We start from the raw sequence: 21849 nt of genomic DNA, 5'->3' as shown, positions 1-21849 counted from the left end.
CATCCCCTGCTCATTGTAGTTTCTTTTGCGTTAATTTAATAATATCTCCGCAGCAATGTACTTGAGTAAGATATCGAACCGTTTTGTCTTTTTCATTCAATATTAGTGAAGCTTCTAACTCCTCCTTTCCTTCTTTGTATAAGAAAAAGAGTAAATGTTGTAATGTATGAATGTTAGTTATATTATAATATACTTGCATGTTGAGAATATATTATGACTTGCTTTCTTTGCTTTATAGTGATACTCTTCATGACTATTTTGAAAAAATAAGACGAACCTGGAATAAATTTGCTTGAACCTAAAATCTTGTGCTTACGGTTATGCATCCAGTAAGAAAAGTGTATTAAGGGGGATATTTTGTTGCCCCAATACCTGAAAGCTAGGATACTTTTTTTCATCCCTAAACACTGCAAATTAAGTAAGTGGCTTTTAGTTATTGAAGATCGTATAATTTTTATCACTCATAGGGACAGAAATATACAACAAGGCTGCAGTTTATGACTTGTAGCAAATGAATGAAGCTGACTACACCGTACGAAGCTCCTTCCTTATTCCTCTTGAAGTAGCAATTTCTCTTCCAAGTCCGAGGAAAACTTTTTTCTAAAGACAGCTTTTCTTCCTCTGGTGTTTCTCTGGCTTCCGCTAAACTGGAGATGATGACTGACAAACAAAAAGCTCATTTAATTAATAAGATTTCCAGGATTACAGCCCAAACTACGATTTTAGTTTAGTAAACGATCATAAAATTCGCTAGAAAAAAGTTTTCACAGCGCTGGGCGAAGCGAGATATAAGAAAAGGCACTCCAACGGAGATGCGGGAAAGATGAATTTTTCTTGCATAGAAGAGTAACTGGGCCAAGAGGAGAAGAATACATGAGCAACAGATAAGGGGCGTTAACAAGGAAAGTTTTCTTCCCGAAAGGAACGACGTTGGCCATGTAAAGAGGGTCTTAAGTAGGTAGAGTGAAGGGAGGTAATGAAGGGGATCATGGCCTTTAAAGGCCAAGAAGGTCATTGAATGAGGCAAAGGAAGAGGACGAGTTAAGGATAAGGCTTGCTGTACTCGAGTGCCACCTGCGCCGGAGTTGAATTTTCTCTCCGATTCACATACATTTCATTTATTTGAAGGAAGACACAATATTGCTCTCTGCACAGTTGTCGATTTTATTAAAGTCTGCTTTAAACGGTTCTTATTTAGTTACTGATGCCAATACTGGAATCAGTAAAATTCGCATATCGGTATCGAATGCGAATTTGGTCATTAGTATCGGATTAACCCTTTCACAAGATCCATATCTTCTTGCGACTTATATACATGCAGGTGTACTTAGATTTTTAATGCTTTTTCTATATTTTTGTTGGCTATCGCCATATTGCTCCTTCGTTTGAATTATTATTCCCATCCGTGAGACTTTTTGTCTCACGGATATAGATATATATATATATATATATATATATATATATATATATATATATATATATATATATATATATATATGCATATATATATGCATGTATATACATGTATATATGTGTGTACATGGGTACCAGATCTTCCTGATGAATTATAGGCGGCACAGGGACGCATAATCAATATGGTGAACCCTCACCTATAAAACTAGCCTTAACAATTTGACTATAATGGTAATATATTTATGATGGATGAATAACCGCAAAGCTATAACTTAAGTAACGTACTTGTAGTAATATATATGTATATATATACATACATACATACATAAAAATATGGTCTGTTTTAGCTGGCCGATTACAACAGGAATTCCGGGCTGCCCAGAGAAGGGGGTTACCCATCCCCATCTTATGGCTCGCCGAATACTTCACCATCGACGGAGAAGGATTTCGTTTTGGCAGGTTCTACCGCACTGCTGGGTGGTACGCGCATATCGCCCTCTGGTTTGTATTCATTTTCGGAAGTAAATCATATATTGGAGATACACCACACAAAAGGCCACTGACACCATTTTTGTGATAAAAGAACGCATAGCTCACTGAACACTCCGAAACCTGGCGTCTGATGATATTACAGAATTTAAGTATTTATTTTTTTCCTACATTTATTTAGTAATAGCCAGCATCCAGTAATGATTCATATGTTCACTTATCCAGCATTGTTTAAAGACACTACTTGAGCATGAATTTGGTGCCCAACAATCGATAAATTCAATTTTCTATTCATTAATTCCTAATTTCATTTTAATAGAACTTCAAAAAAACGTTTCTCATAAATTATTATTATTAGGTAATCTGCCAGTTAAGGTAGGTTTTGGATGAACACAACCCATAAAAAAATATTTTTTTCTCCAAAAAACACACAACTCAATATTCTACCCTACAACAGGTCCTTCTTCATCTCTGTGTATTTCCTTCCTCTCTTCATCCCGTCCAGCGTCCTTATCCTATTCCTTCCCATTCCTCGTTGCCTAACATCTCCCTTCTATCGCTATCTTCAACATCCCACAGCCGGCCAATATGCCCTTCATCTATTTCTCCTGTCTCCTAATGATTTCTCCAATAACCCCACTCCTCACCTAACATGCCAAGCACTTCCTCGTTTGTTTTCTTTTCGGCCCATTTCACCTTCTCCATTCTTCTTCACATCCACATTTCAAAAGCCTCCAATCTACGTCTATCCTCCTGCTTCAATGACCACGTTTCCGCGCCGTACATAGCTACGCTCCATATCAAAGTTTTCACTAGTCTTTTCTTAATATCCTTACTCAACGTCCCTGTCATCAACTCCCTCCTTGTCAAAGCCTCTGCCTAGCACAATTCTTCTTCTTACGTCCCTACTACTTTGACCTTGTTGGTCCAAAACACTTCCGAGATACGTAAACTGTTCTACCTGCTCTAGTTTTTTCCCGCCTATTTTAATGTTTAGCTAAGCCTTTTACTTTCTGGAAAATCGCATAACCTTTGTATTATTAATATTGAAAATCATCCCATATCTGCCGCACTGAATTTCCAATTCACTCAGCAATGCTTGCAACCCCTTGGCTGACTGACAAACTAAAGCTTGGTCATCAGCAAACCTAACTGATTTTACGAATGAATTCCCCGCCCACTTTCATTCCTACCTCGAGTTCTTCCCATGCCTCTATGATCTTTTCCTCTGCATACAGGTTGAACAGTAACGGTGATAATGGGCAACACTGCCTTACACCTCTTCCTAACACTGCCCATCCGGACTCTCCGTCCCCCACCCGCAACTGAGTAATCTCAGACATCCAAATAGTTCAAATAATGTTTTAGATAAATTGGAATGATGGTCAGAGGCCAAAAAAGTCCGATTTTTTTGCTATTACTTAAACGCACATGTGCAATTAGACTATGTCAGGTGGCACGCAAGTTCCAAGTATTAAAATCAAAGTTGCCTTGGAAAAATAATACAGCATCTCAAATCCAATCAATATCACAAAAGATAATAAATAAAATCAATCAGAAAAAACAATATCCTTGAAGGAAACTTCCAAACACCAATCTCTAACACAACAAAAAAAGAAAATCCCCATCTCATTTACATCAGTTTTCCAATCAAAACTAAGCTGTTACATACAATTTTACAGAACACATCAATCAAATTATTTTACAAATTGTATACATCTTTTCTTAAAACTATTTACCCTGTTAGGAAAGGGCTTAAATAGTTTTGTAGGTAAAATGATCCAATCAACAATTGTTTTATCAATAAATTAATTTTTTTCATTTGTTCTTTGTGCCCGGCATTTTACCGTGAATTTGTGATAATTCCTTCCCATAAAATTTAGATTTTCCGCTTCTTTCGTTAGTTCTGCCCAAGTTTTCTCTCCCTTCAAACTACGGAACATTCCACAAAGTCTGCATATCGTTGTTCTATTAGGGTAATCCCAGAAGTACCCGATCCAACAAAGAAAACATAAATTTTGGAAATAATGTTTTTATTTTTCAACGTAATCTCCATCCAGCTCTATACACTTTTCCCAGCGATGTTCAATAAGTTCGATACCCTTGCCGACATCACTTCTTCACAGTTGGAAAATCTATGACCGCCGAGCCATTTTTTCAAGTTTGCGAACAGGAAATAATCCGAGGGGGCTAAATCTGGCGAATAGGGTGCATGAGGTAGTAATTCAAACTTTAATTCATGAATTTCGGCCATTTCAATAACGGATTTGTGAGCTGGTGCACTGTCTTGATGAAACAACAATTTCTTCTTAGCCAAATGCGGACGTTTTTGCTTGATTGCTTTGCTCAAACGTTGCAATAAGTTCGCATAATACTCGCCGTTAATATTTTTTCCTATCTCAAGATAGTCAATGAAAATTATCCCACGCCCATCCCAAAAAACCGACGCCATGACCTTGCCTGCAGATGGAACAGTCTTCGCCTTCTTTGGAGTTGGTTCTCCCATTTGAATCTATTGTTCTTTTGTCTCAGGTGTGAAGTAATAGACCCATGTTTCATTCATGGTTATGAAACGGCGCAAAAATTCTGCTTTGTTGCTGTGAAACTTTGCTAAGCACTCAATAGAAAAATCTTCACGAAGCTCGAGTGTGATCAAACGCGGCACTCATCTTGCACGCAGCTTTCTCATGTCCAAATTTTCAGTTAATATGCGATGAATAGCACTTTTTGGAATAACTACTTTGTCTGCTAGCTCGCGCACTTTCTATTGATGATCATCCAGTATCACTTAGTGGATTTTCTTCACCGTTTCTGGAGTCGTCACTTCATTTGGCCGACTAATGCGATGCTCGTCTTGACAGCTCGTGCGGCCTCGTTTAAACTCTGCTACCCAATATTCTGCTGTTGTGAACGAAGGAACAGACTCACCCAGAGTAGAATCCAGTTTCTATTGGTTGGGCTGAAGCCTTTCAAATAAAAGTATTTTATCACATGACGATGACCAATTTTCTCCATTTTCACAAATTCGCTGAAATCGTTCACTATTGATGGCTACCAAACAAATACTTAACAACATAGCGTCTTTAAACTTAAAATATATACTTTATAGATTGTGTACTTTCTATTACAGTGATATTTCTCAAACAATACCGCCATCTCTAGATCAGGCTGGGTACTTCTGGGACCACTCTCGTATTTTGTGAAGGTTACCAACCCAGCGTTTTTAACATTTCAGTCAAACTCTCCATCCTCCTATGCTTCCCCAGTATATATCTGGCAGCCTTTCTTTGTACCTTCTCCAGTTTTGTAATACATCCATCTTAATACGGGTCCCATATAAGTGATGAGTACTCTAAAACTGGTCTTAACAGGTTCTTAAACGCCTTTTCCTTAGTTTTTCTAACGCTCCCTTTGAGGTTTCTCATCACCCAAAGCAGAGTTTTGAAAGCTTTCTTAAAAATGTATAACTTATAACTCATGAATAATTTATAACTCATTCCACTCCTTCATAAGCGCCGTGGGTGAACATTAATGAATAACGTATTTTACATGTTCTCATTTCAGGGCGGCTGTTCCTTCATGGATAATGTCAAACCTTCTATTCCTCACGGTGGTTCGCTACGGCGCGCTATGGGCAGTTATCACTGGTTTGCTGCAGCTATTGGCTTGCTTAATCTGGGTTTCAGTGAAGAATCCTATACCTCTGGAAGTCCCGTACAATACAGGAGACCTGGTGACATTCTATGGAGTAGATTTCTGGAAAACCATATTCTCCGGTAAGGAATGTTGTTCCTAAACTCGATAAGATTATTATTATTATTCGACAAAATTTGAAAGCAAAGGAATAAATAATTATTTTGAATTTTCTTTTACCTAAAACTAAATGACAATTAAATATTTTCTGTGACCTCCGTGGGTTTATTGTCAAATGGAAGGCTTGAAATGAGAAAATAATACCAAGTGTCCCGCGTATCGCATGCAAAACATCTTATGAGCAAAAGAAGCAAAATGAATATTTATGTGGGGACCTTGATTTCCCGGACTACTTTTTACGGAGAATGTCACCACCTCTGCGCCAAACGACCAATGAACGGGAAGGTCTGCGTTTAGTGTGGCTACTCACTCTTTTCCGCCTTATGCTCCATTATTTTTATAATGGTCACTAGCTAAAGAGTTTAATGGTCTGTTTCCACACAGCCAAAATTGAAGCGGGTCACTTCTTTTGGAACTTCTGCTTTTATCCCCCGATTTATAGCTTTTATTTAAACTGGAATGAACTATAAAGAGCAGAATTTGAACTTGGGAGGAATCAGAGAAAAAAAAACTATTTTTTGGAACAAATGTGACCAAAAGTACTTATTTGTGTGCTTACTCTTATTTTTATAAAAAGGGAATAATTTCAATTCCTGATAAAATGTCTTTTTGTATTTGCCCGCAGTTAATTTTGTGGCAAGGATTTGAGAACATAAATCTTCATCTCCTTTTCTCAACTATGTTATCTCCACTGAAATTAATTACATGACACTCATTTGGTTGATATAGTTACCATTTTTCCTTCTTCCGCTGTATAGATTTATGTTTGATAAAATAATGATGAAATTAAATTATTTCTTGCCGTGCCGTGAACTTAGGCAACAATCATACTGGCATTCATATATTTATTTACTGTGGATTTAAACAAAAATTGATGAACCCTTTCCGGAATATATCAGTTGAATTTAACTTCCTTGTCCTTCGATCATTTAAATTAACCAAAGTTGCCCAAAGTTTCCAAACGTATCATCGATAGAAATTTCTCTACAAGGCATATCAGAAACAGAGATATTATGAAAAAAAAATTTTGATCGCAAGAAAAACTTTGAGGAGAGTTTGCAGGAAACATTTGTGCTATCATAACTGAGTGCCAGCGGGATGAATAGGTATTTATTGTTAAAATTTCTCACAGCATCTTTCAACAATTGGGAAAAAATAGTATCGAACCCCATCCTAAGGTTACAATAGGCTAACATTCAAATTTTCAAGTAAATCATGCAAGGTACTGCTTTAGACGGAATTTATTTGATAAAAATTAATTAATTCAATTTGATGCTTTAACCAGAGTTCATTGCACCCAAGCAAACAAATTTCGAATATCCTACAATGCAACAACTTTTTTTTCGAATACTCTATTCAAAATGTCTATAATCGTGGAGTTAGGTCAGTTTTGGCATTACCTACCGAAAGAATTGGGTGATCCTTTACGCTCAAGGATAATGCTTTTTTCAATTATATTCATTCAAAGCTTTTTGCTGTTAAAAGGTTCATAAATAATTTTCGTACCAATCCCTGATTCTCTGCGAAAGCTGGCAAGGCTGAAACATCCGCCACAGAATTTTATTTTCATGGGAAAATACCTTTTAATTAAGATTAACTAACTATCGCCAATTTTTGCTCGAAAAAAACGAGTGAAGTTGAAAAATTTAAGAAATGTTTCAGGCAGATTAAAACAAAGCTAATAAACTTTTTCGACTTTTCATTTATCCTATGAGGAGTCAAGTCTCTATTCATTTCTCAGCAGTATGATGAAAAAATTTTGCGTATAAACTGCGGATGAAAACATCTAATATCGCAAGCACTAAGCGGCAAGCAAAAAAAAAATCAATCCAAGAATCATGATTTGGCAACATCTCATTCCAAGAGAAAAATCAAACTATTGTATTTGGGTTTTTTTAGGAATTTAGATGCTGCTTGGGCACAAAGGGTTTTATGTCTCTGATAAAACTTGAATATACTTGAGGATAAACCGGATGTCATGGTTACAGTGATGGATCTTGAAAATCACTTCAATAAAACACTTTCAAATGCTAAATATAGATACGGACATGTTTACGAAGCCGAAATGTTTTGAATAACTCTGTTAATAACATTGAATTTTCAATCAACCCCAAAAATTGCCGCCTTTTATTTACCCAACAAAACCCTTTCGAGAAATGTTTGACGCTGTGCAGTTGACAGCTCTGCCGATGGAGGGCTTTCTGGGAGCGGTTGCTCTCAGTTCGCTGCCGCGCTTTTAGCCGTCTCTCCTCTCCGAACCGGAAGGAGTGGAAAATTATGAAAACGAACGCGTCTAAAATGTATCAGAACACCAAATACTCAATAGAAAGGAATTATGGCGTGAAATCCTCCCTACGTTGAACAAAAGTTAAGCCTCCGACAGGAAAAAGAAGCAAACTATTCACGGCAAAATTTTGTAAACACGGATTGTCGCTATAGAGACAAGAAAATTCGTTTCTCCTAGACACCATGCTAACGAAAGCTGTATGTACTTTAGTTAAACGTAGTAAGCTATACTTTGCCATCGGATGCGAAGTGAAAATTTAATCTTCAGGATGTATTCAAATTTATATTCATAAAAATAAATCATTTAAAAATTAAATTTTACTCGTGGATTAAAAATATACATTTTGAGAGAAGCGCTCAATCGGGATCAATAAATTCTACCGTGCAGGATAAATTCATAATGCAAACATATAAACACATTAAATTTCCTTGAATCTGCTTTTTAATCTTCGTTTCCAGTTCTACGATTCCTCATCTGACGTAATTCCGTCTTCATCCATGGAATCCCGAAGCAAAATTTGCGACCCATTCGCGGAAAGCGTTATAATTTAATCATCTTTCGAAAAACACCTTAAATTCAGTGAAAGAACCCTTAAAGGGATCGACATAACTCTTTATTTGCTACTTTCAGGTTGCCTCTGCATAGTTTTAGGCGTGGTAGTGATTTTGTGCGATCTTCGCTTCCCAGACGAGACCACCGTCTTCTTCAGCCACGATCCTCTCTCCGAGTACGAGGAGTGCCATCTAGGTAAGTGAACCACGGTGCGTGAAATATTTATTTTAACAAAGATTCGGGACACCCTTCACAGCGCAGTGGGAACTGTCCAGCCAACCATCGGAAAGGTCGGTGGCAGAGTATTTAAAGAAATTCACTCTCCATGCATTAAAACCTAGGCGTGGTGAAAGGACTAGTACAATCTGAAGGTCCATAGAGCTGGGTTGGTGGGAGCAATGATATTTGCTCCTGGTATGGTCACACATACCAGATAGATCGAAGGATGGTTAAATTTTAAATTAATGATAACTTTTAAAAAACTATTAAGAAAGGCATCGGGAAACCACATAAATTATCCCATGTTAATATGCTGAATATATAGCCAAGTATGAGTCCTGGTACTACAAAACTCGGCCTAATTGCTTTGAGCCGTGTCTGGCGGCGGGAAAAGTAAGGCTGCCGCAGTCCTCATCTCACGGGCTTCTTCTTGGAAAGGAAAAGGGATACCGGGAACACAGAAGATAAAGAAGAGGACCGAATAAGGCAGACTAAGAATAGGAATATGGAATTTTAGCACGATGTTAAGAACAAAAAAATTAGAAATTATAAAGTGAGAGATGGAGAGAAGAAGTACAGAGCTGCTAGGGCTGTGAGATGGGATGAAAGGATAGTGGGGAGTACTGGAGTGATATTCATGGAATAGTAACATACGGCGGAGGGAATGAGAGCCAGATGAGGGGTGGCAATAATATTGAACAAAAAGATAGAAAGAAGGGGTATAAAGCTAGAGCAAGGGACTGATGTAGTATTACTCGCATTTTTCGTACTGTCAGGGAGATTATTTTTTGTAGAAGTAAAAGCGGAACCAACTAACCAGGTAACTATTCGAGTATACATACATGTCACTAAGCAATCATAAAGAAGTTGATAAGGTTTACGATCAGTTAGAGGATATAATTGCGTGTGTTAATGGATGGAGGGAAACAATTAACAGCGATGGGAGAATAGAAAATAGCATTATACAAAGGAAGAATTTACTATGGATGAAGAAGCGGAAATGACCGCGGGGAAAAAGCAATCGAGTTCCGCAGGTGACGGGTTGATCTACGAACACTTGGTGTAGTCACCACAGAAGGCGCAAGTATATGTGGAAAATGCCCGAGTCATCAGGAGATGTTAGACTATATTATGGTTAGATTTAGGAATAAAGCTAATAAAGCTCGCAGGAGCGGAAGACGACTCGGACCATAATTTAGAAATAATCAAGTGAAGCATGGGATTCAAAAAGATATTATAGAGAAGACAGTTTAGAAAACTGAATTACGATGTATGAAGAGAAACGGCAATAAATTAGTATCAGCTGAATTAAGAGAAAAACATGAGTGAGTAAATGGAGCGGGGTACTATAGAGGGACAATGGGTTATTGAGTATAGAGGTGGCTAGTTCTTATTCAAAACCTACATTAAGTGTGAGACTGCTAAAATAACAATATTAATAACAAGGAAATGAAAAAAGAATGGATGTGTGAAAAACTCGCAGAGAGAGACCATCATCTTTATGAGAGAAATCATTCAAACAAAAACTCACGCTGGCGCATACTGGGGCCTGGGACAGCGCATTAAAGCAGAAGGACGCCCAATAGGTGTTTCCCCTTATTAACATTTCCTTCATTCGCGGATCGTATAAGCGGTAGTTTTCATATAACATAGTTCTTTTAGGGGAATTTCATCTTGTGAAAAATTGTTCTCGGGGACCTGAAGTATTGTAAGCCATTTGAGAACACATTTTTTGGAGGCTGAATCTTAGATCATTCATCTAATTTAAATATTTAGAAAGGAGGCTTCGAGGAAATGGATGGATGAGGGACGAAAAACTCTCTAAAGGGAAAAATATCTCAAAACTGCTTAGTGTGCTAAGAGTGAAAAAAAAGAACTTAAACAACTAAGAAAAGAAAATTTGTAAAATTTATATCATCCAATGGTTCTATTTATTGCCAAGTTTATATTGGCCGTAGTTTCTTTCTTATTGCTCTAAAAAATAGCATTTCAATCAATACATTTTATATTCTATCAACGTTGCAAAATTTACTTCACCGTGAAATATCGTGAATATAGGAAAAATATGTTTAGGACATTTGATCTAAATTAATATTAACAAATTGATATATTACAACAAAGATAGCACTTTAAAAATTGCAACTGATTCCACGTATTGAAATGATTACTTACGATTTTCTTATGGTATGCCGGATAATTTATGCTTAGAAAACCGAGTTTTCAAATGGTACGTGAGTATTCTTTATTTATTTCCAACACTTAGTTGCAGGAGTGTCTGACTGGTCCCAATGAAGGGTCAACCAGGTGTCACAACAAGCGATTGCAAGAATTAAATTCTCCATCACGAATGTAGTACTTGTGATTAAAAGTTTATACTACCGCGCAATCAAAAATATTCTAATAATGGTTTAGGTCGAAAACATTATAGCTAAAGTCCCAGGGACAGTGGATCAAGAATAAAACAATAAATGGATGTGACAGTAGCGGAATAAATGGGCAAGAACAGGGCAGTATGTGCCGTATGTAATATCTTTTATTTTCCCAATCGGAGTTAAAAAATTATTGCTAAGGCTTATTCAGCAACTCAATATATATTTACAACATAATGCGTCATCTTTGCCCTTGCCATGAGTTGATGTGCAATAAGAGATGTTTACATTTCCTTTGCATGACGCTAATTTCATATCAATTCGTACCTGTTTGGTTAGAATGGAAGTCAATGTTGAACTCCTCAGAGTAATATTTACTATCAACAAACAACTGGTTTTTCACTCTGCTCCTAACTCGTATCCCTATAATTTATATTAAAGCTTAAAGTCCATTTGGAACTCACAATTGTAACATTCACGCTACCAATAATTGTTCCACTGCCTCAAACGAACCAATTACTCCGCCCGTGGTTGTTCTCTGCCATTCAGGGGTGAAGTTAAATGAGGAAAGTATCGATAAAACATGGCAATGTGTATATCTCTTCATGAATTGTTTGTAAAAAAGCTTCAAATGATGCGAGTTTTTCTTCTCATAATTTTCAGGATCCCGTTTCAGTATGCAGTGTTAAGAGTCTCGCTAATAATCGTCAATCCGAATTCAATAATGTTACTTCGTAAACTACTGTTGAAAATTTACCAGGGATCATCGATGGTGTGTATTGAAATAAACCCTGGGTAGGTAATATTATTCTTCCTCATTTATAAGGGATCAGGTGAAGAACTATTGACTCGTTTTGTTGTCCCTCTTTTCCATTCCCTGTTTATTAATATTCCCCTATGGTATACTCGCTGACACTCATGTCACCGTAAATTTATCAGAGTATGGGCTTTGTGAAACTTACTGGTTTCATGCATGCCATAAGAGCTTGAGTAAATATTTGGGTTTTTTAATCTTTGTAGATGTCATATAAGAAGATGAAGTCCAATGTTGATTTTCTCACAAGTAATCAATAATGATAGACAATGTTTAAACGCACCTTAAGGAAGAGAGGTCATAAGTTATTCCTCAAACATCACCTTGATTTTAACTGAATACATTCATTTGCTGATGCCTTTCAACCCATAAAAGGTAAACAAACCATAAAACACTCACAGATATTAATATATTCGACGAGTATTTTAAGGATATCATAATTTATCAACATATAAATTCATAGCATATAAATTCAATATATAATGTTTGAATTAACCTCCAATCAGGTTAGATATCCTCAAATTTACTGACTTATTTTATACCTTAAAATGGACCTTTGAGGTGAAATGTGATTTCCAGTCAACATAGTTTAGCTCCACTTTCAGAAGTCTCCGAACAGATAAGAAACAATTATTTTTATAAAAAGTATTTATGATATCGCATTTAAACAAAAATGAACCTTTCAACGCTAGGTATGAAGAGAGTCTTAACTTAACTATCATTTTCGGCAAGGTGCATTTCATCTACATTTACATAATACGCCACAAGCCGTGCAAAGGGCGTGTTGCGGCGGGTGTTAGGTCACCAGACCTGCATGCACAGTCCCAATCATGACACTTCTACACAAATATTAGTTCCTCATTCACTCCATAAAAATTAATCACATGAAAAGTGAACTAACATGCAACTATACGAGGTCTGTTCAAAAAGTATCACGACTTTTGTGTTTTTTCGAAAAATATTTATTTATTCATGAATAGCTACTTTGTCCCCTTCAAAGTAATCCCCATTAGATATTATACAAAAAATCATTTCGTGTGATCTTGCGCAGCTCCTCCTTCGATGCAGTCTTTATCTCGTCTATCGTACTGTAGCGTCGTCCTTTCATGGGCCTCTTCAGTTTCGGGAACAAGAAAAAGTCACTAAAGGTCAGATCTGGGGAATACGGTGGCTGCGGCACCATTAGTGGGTTGTTTTTGGCCAAAAATTCGCGCACAAGTAACGATGTCTGAGCAGGGGCGTTGTCATGGTGCAAAAGCCAATTCTTGTTCTTCCATAAATTCGGGCGTTTGTCACCCTGGGATTGCTTCGCGCAAATTGCGCATAACTTGCAGGTAATATTCCTCATTTGCCATTCCACCCTGTGGCAATAACTCATGATTCACCACGCCCCTGCAATCGAAGAAAACTGTAAGCAAAACTTTCACATTCGACCGAACTTGGCGCGCTTTTTTCGGTCTTGGCTCTTGCTTCCACTGGGGTGATTGAGCGTTAGTTTCCACGTCATAACCATAAACCCATGATTCGTCATCAGTTATGCTGGAGCAAATTTTGGTCTTCGTGGACAGAGTCCAACACTTCATTAGTAATATTAATGAGTAGCTGTCTTTGGTCGAAATTGAGAAAAATTGGTACGAATTTCGCGGCGACGGCGACCCGTGTCATGCCTAAATCATTGGTAAAAATCGAATGCCAATCGATATTTTCAGGTCCTCAGCAACTTCTCTAATGGTGATTCGACGATTGGCCAACACTATTTTCTTCACTTTATCAATGTTTTCGTCCGTCGTTGGCGTGCTCGGGCGTCCGGCACGCTCTTCGTCCTTCACATCTTCTCGGCCCTCTGAGAACATTTTGTATCACCGATAAACGTTGCTTCGGTCCAAAGTAGCTTCTCCATACTCCACGGTCAACGTTCGGAATACGTCCGCGCACTTAATTTCGTTTTTCACATATAATTTGATGCAGATTCTTCGATTTATTTTTTAGAACAAGCAAAAATCGAAGACAAGCCTAAACACGTCCTAGCAAAACAGCAGTCAAAAAATAACGGAACATTCAAAATGGCCGAACTTTGTATAAGTACCAATATAACGCCTCGAAAAAATCGAAAATCAAATGTATGTAACTCGCAAAAATTCAAAATTCGCGATACTTTTTGAGCAGACCTCTTGCATCAAAAAAGATACATACTCAAATCATGTGGTAGAGCTGTTAAAAAGATGGGTCTAATGAAAAAAATAACATACAGGACATCGACAAAATAGAAAAGTATTACCAATTCTAAAAATCTCCTACGCCATTGCTGTATGATGCAATGCAATGATCTATAATGGTACGAGGAACGATATTTTAAATCCATCCCTTCTGCTATCTATCTCCCTGATTTTACCGTCGTGATCTGATCTACCATAGTAATCGGGGCCTGTAATATGTCTTTAACATCTTCAGAGAAGTAACCTGCCTCAAATTTACGCAATAAATTTAACCTGTATTGTAATCTTCGGTCAACTAGTGGCTTCCATCCTAATTCTTCCAGTAATGCCGTGAAACTTTTCATAACAACTTAGAATTTCAATGTCTATTGTCAGAATGATTCCCAATAGCTCGTGCTAGAAGTGCGTGAGAATAATTCTCCATGTTTATGCAGATTAAGCTAATTGAAATCATATCCACGTAATGATAGGAAAGCACATACAATATGTAATACACATACCACCAACTCTGTACTTCATAAAGTGTTTAGCGCAATTTAACTTCCACAAGAGTAACGGAAAAAGGAAAATATTAAAAATTTCACGGGTGAAGGGAAGTTAAAAAATGCAACTATGCAAAAATCAGGTGTTTCTACTTGAATTGCAAAACACTTGTCTAGATTAATTAGATAAAAAAGAAAAAATCATTTTTTCCCACATGTCTTTATCCAATTATGAAAAACATGGCATTAGATAAGGGCAACAGAGCCCTCAAGTCTGGCTGGTGTGATTTTTTGGGGATATCATTGTCATAAGTTGTTCCAAGCTTATCGCTACGGTAATTGTTGAGGAACACTTTCTGATGACCACACTGTTAATCATCGCGAGTTTTTGGTCACACATTACACGTAAATATGGCCCCAAAGGGTCACTGACTAAATCTAGCAACTATCGCATAACTACGAGTAAGCTTGAAGGTAAAAGATCTTCATTGAAGGCTGGCAGCAATTACTAGACCGGTTTGCTGAAATTATCCATTCCATTCTCGGTTATTTCCATGGTTTCATCCCGCTTTCACCTTACATCACGTTTTATGCGTTCACTTCCCATGACAGTGACATGAACACCAAGAAATATGAAAAGTTGCCCGCGTGCGGCTACATGGTGTGCCATGCACTTGGAATTCGTTGCAGTGAAAAATATTCCTAATTCAAATTCTGTTTTGCGTGCGATTTCAAAATATTCTAAACACATTTTCGAGAAAGACGTGGCTGAACTCGGGAATCCTTATCGATCCGCTCGAAACCACCCACACGAACTTTCTGAGCACTGGGAAATTTTCAACGCACATTCATTTTCAGTTGGCCACGGGACGTCAGGACGCTGCCATAACTTTCAAAATAAAAATAATCCTTGTCTCCGAGGTCCAGGGAAAGTATATGTGTAGCATCCAGTGACCCTCAGGACGGTCTAAATGAGCAAGTACAGGGTAGCTGAATATTCACTTCCATTAAAAAATATTACATAACATTACCCAAGTGGTTCCTTCAATGAAAGTTCACTTAAACTCTACTGAAATCTCTTTTTGTAACTCAAAATAATTACAATTTTCACTGATATTATCTGTTACCTACACTGAGGAAATAATATTGCAGAATATAAAACACTTGGTTTTTCCACAGAAACATTATTTCAATGCAGACTTGAACTTTAGAATGTCATTTTCAGCTTAACCATAGCTGTTATGTTTCAAGTGGACAACAGAATCTTAGGTGTTTCGGTGTGTTACTTGAAGGTAAATTTGCAATGCTGAAATATGCGTAATATTAAATTATTCTGCGGGAAACCAGGTTTACTGTATCTTCTATGATGAAAACATTGAATTCACAAGTCGGAACAAAATTAATGTGGGTATATTTGTAGGTGTATGTGTATGTTAGTTGGTCGTTAGTTGAGTGTTTGCATGTGTCTGGGTTATGAGGGTTTTTGCATGAATGCCTATAATGTTTTATTTATGGACTGTAGAAATTTTTGGATTTTGCATGCGGTTTTTTTCTCTCTTAATTATGGGTGGTGCCCTAAAACCCCCCGCCACAAGCCCTTGCGGCGGCTTGCGGGGTATTAAGTAGATGTAGACGAATCGTTTCCTATAACTAATTGACGTTCCTCTCCACGGACTAAAAAGTGTTTTCTGTAATCCGACACTATTCAAACAGCGGTGCGATAAAAATATACGTGATTAGTTTTATAGTTAGATACGGGATGGATTTTGGACATTTCCATAAAACTATAATTGTACTAGTGGTTTTCCGAAAAACTTCTGCGTAAAGAACTTGCGGATCTTTGTCATCTCTAAGTTCTGAGTGAAAAGTCATTCATAGTAAAATTTTTCTCCTCCTGATCTCTGGCATGGGGAACAGAGAATGTCAATATTCACGAGGAAACGCAACATAAATTGTGCAGTTCAGAATCACATCAATAGGAGGATCCGATTTCCTCTCAGAATTTCTTTCATCTAACTTTTTGCTTTTTTCTTAATCTCCATTAAAACGCCTTTCCCTCCAACATCACGTCCTTGGTTTTTATTCCTGTTCTTTCAACCTACTCTTCTTTCATTCTTCTCCAAACCATGCCTCAAAAGCCTTCAATTAACTCTTATCCACTTTCCTCAAAGATAAAGTCTACAAACAATTCAGTGTTATTCTCCCTCTTGATGTTTTGACTGATATTTTCTTCATGTCTGTATTCGCGCCAGAACCTGTCATTAACTTCAGCTCTTTGTTCAATAAAGATCTTCTTATGAGTCCCTCAGTACTACAATGATTTTTACCCCAAAAAAGGACTCACTGAAGACATACTTACCACATTTTTCACATGTTTACCTCCAGATGTGAGTTTACATTTAGTCTTAATTGTTATATCATTATTAGGTAATCTACCGGTTAATGTAGGTTTTTGGATGGACACAGCTACTAAATAAATATTCTGTGACTCCCAGCGAAACACAGCATCCTACTCTACATCAGGCCCCTCTTCATCTCTGAGTACTTTCTTCCTCCCTTCATCCCGTCCAACATCCCTATCCTGTTCCTTCCCTTTCCTCGTTTGCCTAACATCCTCCCCACTATTACAGTCTTCAACATCCCACTGCCGGTCAATACCCCCTTCATCCAGTTTTACTGCCTCCATAGGATTTCTCCCAACAAACCCCTGTCCTCGCCCACCATACCAGGTACTTCCTCATTTGTTTTCTTCTCTGTCCATTTCACCTTCTCCATTCTTCTCCACACCCACATTTCAAAAGCCTCCAATCTACGTCTATCCTCCTGCTTCAATGACCACGTTTCCGCGCCGTACATAGCTGCGTTCCATATCAAATTTTTTACGAGTCTTTTCTTAATATCCTTCCAAAACGTCCCTCTCATCAACTCCCTCCTCCTTGTGAAAGCCTCTTTGTCTAATGCAATTCTTCTTGTTACGTCCCGACTACTTTGACAGTGTTGGTCCAAAACACTTCCGAGATACGTAAACTGTTCTACCTGCTTTGGTTTTTGCCCTCCTATTTTAATGTTTAGCTTAGCCTTTTTCTTTCTAGAAAATCGCAAAACCTTTGTTTTATTAATATTGATTCTCATCCCATACCTGTCGCACTGAATTTCCAATTCACTCAGCAATGATTGCAACCCCTTGACTGACTGACAAACTAAAGCTTGGTCGTCAGCAAACCTAACTGATTCTACGAATTCTCCGCCCACTTTCATTCCTACCTCCAGTTCTTCCCATGCCTCTTTAATCATTTCCTATACATACAGGTTGAAAGGCAACGGTGATAATGGACAACCCTGCCTTACACCTCTTCCTAACACTGCCCATCTGGACTCCCCGTTCCCGACTCGCACCTGAGCAGTCTGATACATGTACAGATTGCGGATTAGCCTCCTGTCCCTCCAATCTATACCAATTTCTTCAATATACTGATTATTTTCTCCCAATTTACTCTATCAAACGCCTTTTCGAAATCTACGGAACAAGCAAATACGTCCTGATTGTATTCTCCATTCCTCTCGATTAGTGATCTCATTACTACAATGGCATCACGCGTGTCCCTCCCCTTCCTAAACCCAAACTCGTCATCCCCTAAGTAATCATTTGCCCTACTCTCTATCCTTTTGTTTATGATCCTGAGAACAACTTTAGCTGCGTGGGATATCAAACTTCTTGTCCTGTAGTCCTCACGTGATGTAGCCTTTACCTTTTTTGGTGAAGGGACTAAAACTGATCTCACAAGTTCTTCCGGCCAGATTCCTTCCTCATATATACTACGAATGAGCCCATATAGCCTCTTCCTCCCACATTTTGCTAAACATTTCAGTAGGTCCGCAGTAATGTTATCCACCCCCACGGCCTTATTTAGTTTCATCTCCCTTAATACCCTTTCTATCTCATCGTCGAGTATGCCTGGACCTAAGCTATCTTCCTCTACGTCATTTTCCTTTTCTGTCTAACTTTGTTGGTCTAAGTTCTTTACTATACAGTTCTTCTATATATTCTTTCCATCTCTCTTGGAAACAAACAATATTAAATGAAAAATTAAAATCAACATCTATGTTTTGGTTCTTTTTTATTTGGACCTAGAGTGTGTAGTTGGCCCCGAAATTACTGTTTGATAGTTAATCCGACCCTCAGGCTGAAGAGTTTGGAGACCCCTGCATTACATAATCATTGCGAGGTGTATTATATGGAATTACACCCACCCTTTATGCCGTAAGATTGTCACATAAAAAGAAGTTCAATCCTGGCGTTTTGACAGCTGGGAAATACGCTGGCTAATAAGTATGGGACTATAAATAAAAGATGCCTGGAGATTATAATAAGTACGATACGGTAACTAATTTCAAGCATTCAGAATTTCATAAATTTTATCTGATCACCACTTTAGTTACTAAACATTTCGATGTTCTTAAATTTTCATGGATTAATAATTCGTTTTAATAAACCGATACGTTCTCGTGATTTCTATCCTTTGTTAATAGCATAACGGGTGTTTTTTTTCGGATCTTGGAGTGGCTCAGAAAAATCAACATGAAAAGACCTAATTGTGTTTCGCAAGATCTACTCCTCTTTAATCCGTGCTGGTTGTGGATTATTAGCCATGCTTCAAGTCCTACAGGCTAACAAGATTTGGTTCCAGACACGGGGTGGCATTCAAATTACAACTGGCAAAACCTGAAAAGTCTTGGATCTCTCTGAAATCAGAACATGGTGCTTTTTTAGAAACCTATAATAGTTAAATGCCTTGAAAGGTTTTATTAAAATACTTCCCTTTCAACAGTAAGATTCGATCTGATGTACTAATTTAGGCAAATTCTGATTTTTGACGGACGACGATCATGTACCATGATTTCTCCCCATTCCTAGTTTTTTTATATGTTTTTATTCTGCAATGGCTTTTAGATCCCGAAGAGGTGGACTTGATGAGGACCAAAGCTGCCAAACAATGGGAGGAGGTCATTCGACAGAGGAAGCGCGAGGAACTTATTCAGATGCAACCAATTGATAGTACAGACCTAGAAATGACCTCGATTAACCTGGAGGAAATGGGTCCAACTGCGATGACACCAAGCTATGCAATTAGCACGCCTCTTCCTCTGCCGCCAACTCAGGTAAGAGCAATAATTTCAATTCTTACATTACAGCGAAATAAATCATCATTTCGGAGGAATAATTTATTCCTAGATATTCTGGATCTAAGAAAATTACATTAGTTTAAGTTTTAAGTAAGTTTTCTCATTTACTTTAAGTTTTATGAAGACCGTGGGAGGCCACTGTGTAGAGTGCTAGGCTATTGACCGGAGGACTCGGTTCGATTCCCCGTACCTTCAACTTTATCCAAGCTGTGTGGTTTTTCGGGCACCAGATCTTCCTGGGAAACCACTGGCGGCACAAAGAAAGAAACTGGAAAATCTACCCTATTGCATGAATTTCACACTTTGGGGATATTACGACGTGAACCCTAACATTACTTTTAAAATCAACATTCTGGTTGATTATTGAGATCTGGTCTAAGGTTTATAAACAGGAATTATGATTAATTTTATTAATATCTGATTTCCATTCCTCTTTCAAGGCCTCCCAATGTTTATCATATTAATTTATCGCGAGGAAGCCGATGACTTCCATTTGAAAAGTTTGACAAACATAATAGCCAAATTTTACCGTACACTCCATACGTAATGAGAAGCAACAAATCCGATATAATTATAGGAACCGATGGCTGGTTATCGAAAGACATTGCAGACGAGGAGATTCTTTCAAAAGGCTTCAGACTAAACAGAAGAGAAAGAAAAAATAGGATTGCAGGAGTGTTCATCGATGTTAAAGATATTCACGACAACAGAAGTAAGCCTTTCTCTGATTTTAACATATAAAATGATTGTACCTTAATAAAAAGCCCTAGTCCTTCCTTCCATTAACTACAACCTTGACGTGTTGAAAGGACTTGTGCGTTTATATTACCTGTAGAGATGTGCTGGCGAGAGCAAGGATCATTGCTCCTAGTAAAGTCACCAATTCTAGATAGGTTAAAGATTAGGAACCAGACGAAAGATAGTTCACGCAATGTACGAGGTTTGTTCAAAAAGTGTTACGACTTTTGTGTTTTTTCAAAAATTATTTCTTTATTCATGAATATCTGTTTTCTGTCAAAAGACATCTTATGTGAGTGAGATAGGATGTCTTTTGTGTCTATTGTGTCTAATATAGAGAAGAAAATTGTATGAAGATTGGAAATTCGTATCAGCCACAAGGCAGTTGATAGTGACATAACCTAAAATGATTTTGAACCTAATGAGTTTTTGAAAACCATTTACACATTCGACTAATTATGACCAAAAATGAAACTGAGTTTCCTCTTAATGCATAATCTTCTGCCAATGCAAAAATGTGACCGATAATTTCTCAAAATAGTACTATTCTAGCAAAAAATCCATGTATTTTCCACGTCACCACCTTAGCTTTTCGCTTTGAAATCTATTCTGGGCTTGCTCAACAGGTATTTATTTATTTTATTGATAAATTCGACTTTTCAAAAGATTCCAAGGTTAAATTTCCAGCATTAAAATGACACCGAGGAGATAAATTATTTTTAACGACTATTTAATGTTTCGTTCCAGCTTCTTCTCAAGAGAGGGACTACAGTTCGACGGGCTCAAAAAGGTCTCATTCGGACTCCAGCACCAGTGGCACCAACAAATGTCCCGTTCTATCTTAGTGTGCAGAAGGACCACTAGAACATATTTCACTCAAAGCAATAACTTCCGTTCAAGTATCTGGAAAATGAGCTACATAGTTTAAAATATCTACCCAAATAATCGGAAATGATAATGTTTTGGAAAGAAACTCTCATCTCTGTGATTCTTTGGAAAACTGATTTTCATTCAAGCATAAATGTCATTTGAAATATTTATAAAAACGAAAATTGATACCAAGAGCGCAAATTACATTTTAGATTCGATGTTATAAATATCTTGTCATGCACTTGTCATACTCTGCGAAATTTTCATGAAATTCTTTTTAAATCAATTACAATCAATGGGCATCTGATTTCATTAAATAATCAGGTTGAACCATTTTACTTAAAGCGTGCAAGACATTTCAAAAGGATTTTAAATATGTTATCCATGATTCCTTGCGGGATGT

The 21849-nt window shown here is 37.5% G+C and overlaps 1 protein-coding gene across 1 annotated transcript in view; it reads left to right on the top strand.

The window, feature by feature from the left end:
- Positions 1 to 21485, top strand: part of LOC139695338 (dual oxidase maturation factor 1-like) — a 47501-nt gene extending 26016 nt beyond the window's left edge. The window contains exons 6-10 of the mRNA XM_071594047.1: positions 1761 to 1914; positions 5467 to 5678; positions 8633 to 8749; positions 19606 to 19814; positions 21324 to 21485. Coding sequence (XP_071450148.1) covers positions 1761 to 1914; positions 5467 to 5678; positions 8633 to 8749; positions 19606 to 19814; positions 21324 to 21440 — 809 coding nt within the window. The 3' untranslated portion in view covers positions 21441 to 21485. The remainder of the gene's footprint in view (positions 1 to 1760; positions 1915 to 5466; positions 5679 to 8632; positions 8750 to 19605; positions 19815 to 21323) is intronic.
- The last annotated feature ends 364 nt before the right edge of the window (positions 21486 to 21849 follow it).

This window comes from Hetaerina americana, unplaced genomic scaffold (assembly GCF_022747635.1).
Source record: "Hetaerina americana unplaced genomic scaffold, ioHetAmer1.1.p SCAF_6, whole genome shotgun sequence".
NCBI lineage: Eukaryota > Metazoa > Arthropoda > Insecta > Odonata > Calopterygidae > Hetaerina > Hetaerina americana.
Note: the sequence above shows the minus strand (reverse complement) of the source record. Positions and strands in the feature narration are given on the sequence as shown.